The sequence below is a fragment of the Antennarius striatus genome, chromosome 19, assembly GCF_040054535.1.
Source record: "Antennarius striatus isolate MH-2024 chromosome 19, ASM4005453v1, whole genome shotgun sequence".
NCBI classification, from domain to species: domain Eukaryota; kingdom Metazoa; phylum Chordata; class Actinopteri; order Lophiiformes; family Antennariidae; genus Antennarius; species Antennarius striatus.
This window is the reverse complement of record NC_090794.1, coordinates 1,177,501-1,186,222: the sequence shown is the minus strand read 5'-3', so window position 1 is coordinate 1,186,222 and position 8,722 is coordinate 1,177,501. Positions and strand designations below refer to the sequence as shown.

At 46.9% G+C, this 8,722-nt stretch overlaps 1 protein-coding gene across 2 annotated transcripts in view; it reads left to right on the top strand.

Moving 5' to 3' along the window:
* Positions 1-6,828: 6,828 nt before the first annotated feature.
* armc2 (armadillo repeat containing 2) overlaps positions 6,829-8,722 on the top strand; it is a 42,148-nt gene continuing 40,254 nt past the window's right edge. For both annotated transcript variants that reach the window (XM_068343067.1, XM_068343068.1), the window contains exons 1-5: positions 6,829-6,973; positions 7,574-7,838; positions 7,908-7,965; positions 8,203-8,344; positions 8,652-8,721. In XM_068343067.1, the coding sequence (XP_068199168.1) occupies positions 7,630-7,838; positions 7,908-7,965; positions 8,203-8,344; positions 8,652-8,721 (479 nt within the window). In that variant the 5' untranslated portion in view covers positions 6,829-6,973; positions 7,574-7,629. The remainder of the gene's footprint in view (positions 6,974-7,573; positions 7,839-7,907; positions 7,966-8,202; positions 8,345-8,651; position 8,722) is intronic.

Sequence of the window (8,722 nt, the reverse complement as noted above, 5' to 3'; positions counted from 1 at the left end):
AAGAGGAGGAATGGACCCAGACCTGAGCTTCTAAACGTGAGTTACTCCTGTTTATTTACGCTCCATTAATGGTTGATGTGTGTGTTTACAAAGAGCTGAAGCTAAAGGGGGTTACATTTATAAAACTTCTCATCAGTGGTGACGTTTAATGTCTCTCAGCTGCGACTTTCAGTCGTTTTCCTGTCGTTAAATCACAAATAATGTTCTGTGATGTATCAGCTGGTTCAGATGGAGAGGAGGAGTCAGGGCGATATGGAAAAAAACACCAATAAAAACTGATTTTATTAAACCTCCAGGAACCCAGAGATGACATTGATCTTAAAAACGGATTCAAAAATAGTGAAATTTTCAGTCAATTTCCATAAAAAAGTTTTTAAAAAATTTTTTAATTAATTTTTTATTTTATTACTTTATTTATTTTAAAATTAACTTTTTTCAAATCATTGAATATTTGCTGTAATTATTTTCTTGTTTTTCTTCATTTATTGAGGCGATGCTGGTTTTTCTGTAACCAATCACAGCTTGAGGTCGACTCCCCACAAACACAAACCAGTCAGCTGGTCACCTGACGGCGGTCACACCCGTCACACGGGGTCGCTGAGGTCACGCCCGGGTGGAGACACACACACGTCTTTGTTTACATCCACACGGAGGGATTTTTATCCCCTGAATTCATCTCAACCTCCCCTCCTGATCAAACCGATCGATTGTTGTAAAAACAATTCAAAATCTGATTGATCAATGGATTTGATTGGAGCCTTACCATCAGCCGATCGTTATTTCTGATGGTATCACCTTTAAAAGGCGTCGGTAACTTTCTCTCCTCCTCCGATCTCGTCTTCTCACTTCCTCTATTTCTGTCATCTTCATCACACCTTCCTCTTTTCACGCCGACGCTTCACATCCGACGCTCGCTGGAACCGCTGACGTCCCCGTGCGAATCCACACTCACCAGAGGCCAGGAGGAAGACGTGTGGACACGGGATGGTGATGGTGATGATGATGATGTTGATGGTGATGATGATGGTGATGGTGATGATGATGATGGTGATGAAGATGTTGATAGTGATGATGAAGATGATGATGGTGATGATAATGATGGTGATGATGATGATGTTGATGGTGATGATGATGATGATGGTGATGATGATGATGGTGATGAAGATGTTGATAGTGATGATGAAGATGATGATGGTGATGATAATGATGGTGATGATGATGGTGATGATGGTGATGATGATGAAGGTGTGTGGGCGTCGGGCTGTGATTCGGAGCGATCGTCTTCCTGTGAATGGAGGCGCTGCGGGACAAAAAGCTCGTCTGTGGCGGTGTGCCATTACCGATGACATCATCCACTGCAGCACTTAGCACACACACACACACACACACACACACACACACACACACACACACACACACACAGAGATAAAGAGAGCCTGTCTTTGACGTGTCCTCATACGGCCAGGGACCTGTTTTGTGTGTGTGTGTGTGTGTGTGTGTGTGTGTGTGTGTGTGTGTGTGTGTGTGTGTGTGTGTGTGTGTGTGTGTGTGTGGTTCAGATAAGGCGCTGAGATAAACGGAGCCTCAGAGATGAAGAGAAGCTCTGAGTCTCGTCCGTCAGGTCAATCAGACGAACCTCCATCAGTCCATCACACCCCCTCTGGTTCACACCCCACCTACGCTGATGACTCACCGCTCATTAGAGTGTGTGTGTGTGTGTGTGTGTGTGTGTGTGTGTGTGTGTGTGTGTGTGTGTGTGTGTGTGAGATGCAGTAAAACACATTTATGGGTGTGTGAATGCAGCTAAACGTTTCCATGCGTGAACAGAAGGTTTAAACGTAAACCCAGCGTCGGATGCTGAGTCGGTCGGATTTCATCGTACGTTTAATTCTTTTGTCTGGATTCCTGGTTGGCGTGACGATGGTGGGCGGGGCCTGGAGGCCGGGTGATGATCCCTGACAGCTCCTGAGGTTTGGGGGCGGAGTCAGAGGCGTTACCAGACTTTCTGATGGGATTGAACTGGATGACCTCATGCAGTAGCGGTGAGGGGGGCGGGGCTTGTTTTGATTGCTGCGTTTCATTCTTGTCATTGATTGGTTTTGGACTCGTGTGATGTCATCTGAGTCACATGATCAACCGCCGTTTTATTGCGTCCGTTGATTTACCCCCCCCGACCCCTCACCTTCCGTTCTGCAGACGCTCGATCCTTCACCATCACATACTGCCGATAAGTCAACTCTCCCCCACCCCCCGTGTCCATGGAGGAGTCCATTAACCCCACCCCCGCCCCCAGCGAAGCATGTGACCGCATTACAGGGGGGGTCAGAGGTTGCAGTGTATAATATCACACTCCACCGTGTCGCCACTTAATCCTGAAGGAGTCATCAGGAAACGTCCCTGAACTGAGAGGAAGATGACGCCGTCACCATCATCATCATCACCATCATCACCGTCACCATCATCATCATCACCATCACCGTCACCATCATCATCATCACCATCATCATCACCACCATCACCGGCATTATCATCATCATCACCGTCATCATCATCATCACCACCATCACCGTCACCATCATGATCATCACTGGCATTATCATCACCGTCATCATCACCACCATCACCGTCATCATCATCATCATCACCGTCATCATCATCATCATCACCACCATCACCGTCACCATCATCATCATCACCGTCACCATCATCATCACCACCATCACCGTCATCATCATCATCATCACCACCATCACCGTCACCATCATCATCATCATCCTCATCACCACCATCACCGTCACCATCATCATCATCACCGGCATTATCATCACCGTCATCATCATCATCATCACCACCGTCACCATCATCATCATCACCACCATCACCATCATCATCGTCATCATCATCACCGTCATCACCGTCATCATCGTCATCACCGTCATCATCATCACCACCATCACCGTCATCATCACCACCATCATCATCATCATCACTTTAGTATTTACAGTAGTAGTGATATTACTTTAGTATTTGACATTACTTCAAATACTAAATACTAAATGTTATTACTATTTATACAGTAGTAATATTTAAATACCTCAGATGGAGATTAGAGATTTCAATGTAATAAATCACAAACTTACGAACAATTCAACTTACGAACAACCTCCAGGAACCAGTCGTGTTCGTATGTTGAGGACTAGCTGTACTTCCTGCATTTGTTTTACATTTTAAGATAATTGTTGATTTATTGTGCTCCATTACAATGATTCATAGATGTAGTGGTGCACTGTCAATGCAGACACCCCCACCCACTTACCCCCCGCCCCCACCTAGATGAAGGTCACTGAGCTCCACACCTCCATTTATCTTCTCTGTAGGAGCCTGAATGAAGAGCAGGACACACCAGATCACAAGTATTGCTGTGTGTGTGTGTGTGTGTGTGTGTGTGTGTGTGTGTGTGTGTGTGTGTGTGTGTGTGTGTGTGTGTGTGTGTTCATTGGTGCTGGATTGAATTATGGGCTGCATGCGCCTCTCAAACCGCCAGGGACGGCAGGAGCGTAGCTTCATTACCGCCGTTCCCCCGTCTCTTGCCTCCCTCCCTCCGTGGCGAGACAAAGAGGCAACGGCCGTCAGGGGGAGGAGTCAGGGCTCCAATCAGACACGCCTCCAATGCCGTAGATCCTTCTTCATCAATTAGGTTCACGTCGCAGACATCAGGGCTCGGTTCCCTCCCCCACCGCCGCCCACATCGCTAATGCTAACTGTATGCTAACTGTTTCTGTTTTCCCGTGGACCAATGGGTGAATTTATTTCCGATCAATCACATTTCAGTTCATCGATGGTTCTGTTTGTGCGAACTTGACCCCACGGATTTCAGGGCGAGGAGGTGAGGGGGCGGGGCTTCGATGATCATCTGGTTAACGCCAGCCATCACAGCGTGGTCGTTTGAACCTCCGAGACAAAAGACACCAGGTCTGGGGGGGGAGGGGCCACCAGCGTTGGTGAGATGGAGTGAGGCAGTCCTGGGGTGTGATCTCGGTCAGAAATGGCGGTTTTTGATTGGACGGGAAAGCCGTATTCATGTCTTGGAGCACAGCAGGGGTCAAAGGTTACCACTGATGGGTTTGTGTGTAAAATAATGTCACGGATGTTTGAGCCTAGCTCACAGGAAGTGCATGAAACAAAAAGCACGTTTCCAGTAACACGATTGCTGGCCGTGAGCGTTGGCGCGCCTTTTGTCTTTTAGTGCGAACGTTCACGTTTGATTGTGCAAAAATAAATGAGCAAAAGGAATCCGAGTGAAGGGAGAGCTGATTGGCTTTCAAGAAGGCAGACGGATGCGCTGAGTGTGACCCTGATGAACCCCAAAGCCTGCAAAAGAACACGATATGGATAGGAGCGCAGCGGCGGAGGGGGCGGAGGGGGCGGCGGCCTTCAGCACTGACGCCTGCTCAGACCTTGATGTTCACTTTCGGAGATAGATGACTTTTTCAGGCGTTTCAGGTGCGGTGAACGCCTCACACGTGGATAACCTGACAAACCGAGGCCCGTTGCGTTCGCGTGAGGTCACATGACTCGCGGCGAGGGCCGACGCGGGCGAGGAGACGCGGTAAAAACCGACGAGTCAATGCCCGCGAGTGCATATCTATTCGTAGATAGAAAGGTGTCGTTGAGATAAGGCCGAGTCGGCTGCATTCTGATGGACACGCCTCTCTGGGTCGTCATGGCGATGGCAATCTCAAGGAAATTTAAACCTGTTCCTCCTTCAGATGAAATTTTAATCGTTTTTTTCATCGTAAGCGGAAGAAATATCGGAATAATTTGGAGGATGTGGTCCGATGAGAAGACTAGCATGAGGCTAGCGCTAGCAGCACTTTAGCTTAGGTTTAGCATTAAGTTTAGCAACACGAGTCAGTTTAGTGGTTTTGTCTGCATGTAACGAGTATATGTATATGAAATGTTGGTTAGCTCCACATGGTTAGCCGGGATAGCAGTGTGCGGTAAGCTAACTGATCAATAGCTTTAGCCTTACATAGTTACGTCCCCAAATGGACTGAACGTGCAGAATTAAGAGATTCACGGATAAAACTGACAAAATGTAAAAAAAATTGTTTGCTGGAAGTGTGAGAAAAGTTAGCGTAGCATCTTTTTTATCTCTGAATTATGCAGAATGTGCTGTTCTGTTCTGTTCTGGACTTCCTGTTTTACAAACATGATTCATCTCAGAACTTTCTGACTAAGTTCGAAAGAAGCCAAAACTGTAAGGTTTTGCAACCAGCTGCTAAATTCTTGCTTCTAAAAACAAACCGCTGGCGCAAACTGATCGTATCGACGGCCGGTCTAAAAGAAGATTTAAAGAAATCTCCTGATCTTGTTCAAAACAAAACCTATAACCCGGAGATGAATTAATAATCAATAAGTTTCTTGGGATAAAGAGACATGAGAGGGTTTGGCGGCGGCGAGCGGAGACGGGTCAAACCGGGACCGACTGCCGATCGAGGGCGGGTGAGGACACCCCTTGAGATGGAGCCAGTTGCCACGGCGACACGCTACCTTCATGGATCACAAATCAGCCCCGTTGGCTGGTGTGACGGGGGCTGATGAGCGTCGCTGCCGTCTCCATCCGGCTCCACAGGTTATCTCAAAATATCCCCGACTTAGCAGGTTTCGCCCAACTGTCCAGGCAGCGCGTTCCCTCCTCCCTCGGTGACAATGAAATCACTGAGACCATCGGCCTCCTCCCATTGGCTGTCGAGACCCGTGGTGACGCCTCGTGATTGGGCATGCCCAGCACTCGCTCTCAGCCAATCAGATCCGCTGTATCCAAGAGACTGAAGCATGTGAGGCTATTTAAATCCAACCAAAGAGCTACAAGATTGAGATGTATGTTCCACAGAGTGGAAACACTTCACCAGTGGACCAATGTGCAAAACGGACGCACCCGATTGGTCGTCCCATCCGGTTGGGTCGAATAGAATCAGAGCGGAGAGAGAATTCATCCCGAACCGCGAGTTCATCCATGAGGATCAGACTTTCCTCCTCGGCGTTGGCGCTTGAGTTCATTCAGAATTTGTGTTTAAATGTTCAGTGAAACTTTATTTCTGTTGGGTGCTTTTATTTCCCGTGCATGTATTCTATGGATAGAGAAAGGACCTGTCAATGCATCAGGCCAATTGGAGCTTATAGGATTACAGACGATGACCTATGTGAATGGGAGCAGAGGTGAAAGTAGGCTACAGACCACAAGCACTGCTGCCAGCACAACCACATTTAAAATGATTTTAAATGACGTTTGCATCAAGTCAGTTCAGGATTTTCAAGCTTCAGCTGTCAATATGTTGTTTTTTTTATTTTTTATTATTTAAATTCCCACCTTCCTCTATGATAAACGGTGTTTTGTCATCAATCACCATAAATGTTTTGTAGATTAGAAGAAGTCACGTGACTCCTCACTGGTGTGAGAGGTGAACGGATGATATATTTGGGTGAACTGTTCCTTTAAACTAGCCTGCAATTCGTTAATGCACGTAAATGCATCACTAGTAATGGTTCAGCGCTTTAATAGCTATAAATTATGGGTAAAAAATTCTCATATGGTTAAACCTACTTTATTATAATGTTAAATCTTGTATTCTGACTTAAGTGACGTCACTCCTACACTTCCTCCACACATAAACCTCACATCAAGAAAATCCGTGACGCAGATTTAGAAACAGATTTGCTTGAAATTGTATCTTTTCCGAGCGTCCCTGAAGGTCTCATCCTTCAGCGGCTGCTGAAGTCACGTCACCGCTTCTCGCGAGATTTCGTCCCAGTGGCGCTTGTGCACCTGTTGGAGGCGGGTTAGCTTGTTTTCATCTCTTAAATTCATCCGTTCTGAACACATTCTAGACGCCTGGAATGTTTTGTTTTCTTCCGGAGAAGTTTTTAAATGAGTTTTATCGCCTACAGTGAACTTTTACCACCGTCAGCGGTAAGTTTTCTACTTCTAACTTTCCTCCAAACCCAGGTTGCTTCGGTCGTTTCCCGTTTCCTCCCCGCCGGAAGCTGTAAACTGTTTTATTGTTGTTATCCTGAATATTAACCCGATCAGCTCGTTTATTTAACGTTGAGGTTGGGAATTGTGTTGTTTGTCGTCGTTCACGACACCAACGCGACATTTGGTCGCCATGGAAACGGGGCGTGAACGCGCCGGAGGAGGCTCGTCGCTCACGACCGCGTGACGTCATCGATCCCGTCACAAAGTTGACATCTGGAGGTTTTAGAGTTGTTTTACTGGGATATTTCATATTTCTGTGTGCTTTTTCGGGGGGAGTTTTTTTGTTTCCATGAGAAAAATATCTTTTAAAATGTCTTTTCTTTTTTATATTTTTAATTAAAATTGCAGGAGCATAAACCACCTAAGGGAACAGCTTTCCATGATAGTTTGACCCTCAAAATAATTTCTAGTAACTGAAAATAATTTCCCTTCAGGGATTAAAAAAAAAGATTTAATCTTTAGTGTTTGAAACTAAAATCTGCCTCTAAACTGTCTTTATTTCTCGTTTTGCATCCCCCTGATGACGCCCTGCAGCCGCTGGCGTGATGGAATCCGACCCCTGAGGTCGTCTTTAGACCTCGACGGCCTCCATGGAGAGAAAACACGATTCCTGCAGCCCTTTCATCGCCCGACGAAACCCCGGGAGGAAAAGCAGTGCGGAAATCGTGAGTGAAGTCCGACGGTCCCTGCGAGTCCAGTCCACCCGGCGACCTTTCACCCCTGGAGACGGACACCGGCGTCTGTTTGGAAGGGGCTCCATCGCTGCGGACCATGAAGACAGGCCTCCGTCGTCCTTCAGGTTCGTCACCAACGCCGTAAACGTCGCCGTCGGGAGGTTCTGTGATCCAACGTTTCGTTTTAATTCCAGTCTTCAGGCTCCAGACTCCAGGCCAGCTTCAGGGATTCGCCTTTCTCCTCTGGATCATGTACGTTTCCTCTCTTCACGTTCAAATTAAGGTTATCGGTTCCAAGCTGAGGTCAGATTTGCATAATTTAAACCTTAAAATAGGATAAAGGGGATCCACGGCGTCTGTGAAGCTTATTAGGCTTAAATAAACGGGATTTTAATATTAAATGAGATGAAAAACACGATCAGCAAGTCGTGTTTAAAGGGATCTTGTGTGACTAGAATTCACGTCACATCTGTGTTTGTGTGGAACCAGAAGCCGAAGCTTCCTGTGCCGTCTGATGCTAAGGTCTTTCCCAAACCCCCCACCGACCCCCCAGAGGTGAAAGGTCGGCTGGCGCGTCTCCGCCGGTCCGGATCCCTGCCCACATTACGTCCTTTAGGGGGAGTCGCAGCGGGTAAGGAAGGAAAACACATCCAATAATAATAATATAATTCTATTTAGAACATTTAAAATGATAGAAATGGGCAAAGTTTCCCTTTTTAACAGGTAATAATGTAAATAAAAGCCTGAACCTCCAGGTCAGCTGCTGTCAGGTGGACATGAATGGATTCATTCACGTCCACCTGATTTATGCTTCCTGTTGTCACAGCGACTGAAAAACAGAATTTACTGCTGCTGTTCTGTCGATGAGCACCCCCCCCCGAATGAATGCATGAGTCCATGTTTAACCTGAACGCCCCACACCCCCCTCTGTGTTCCAGTGGAGTTGGCCTCTGACCCCCCTGATGTCTGCAGCCGCCCCCAAAAACGTGGAGGAACAGCCGGAGAAAGG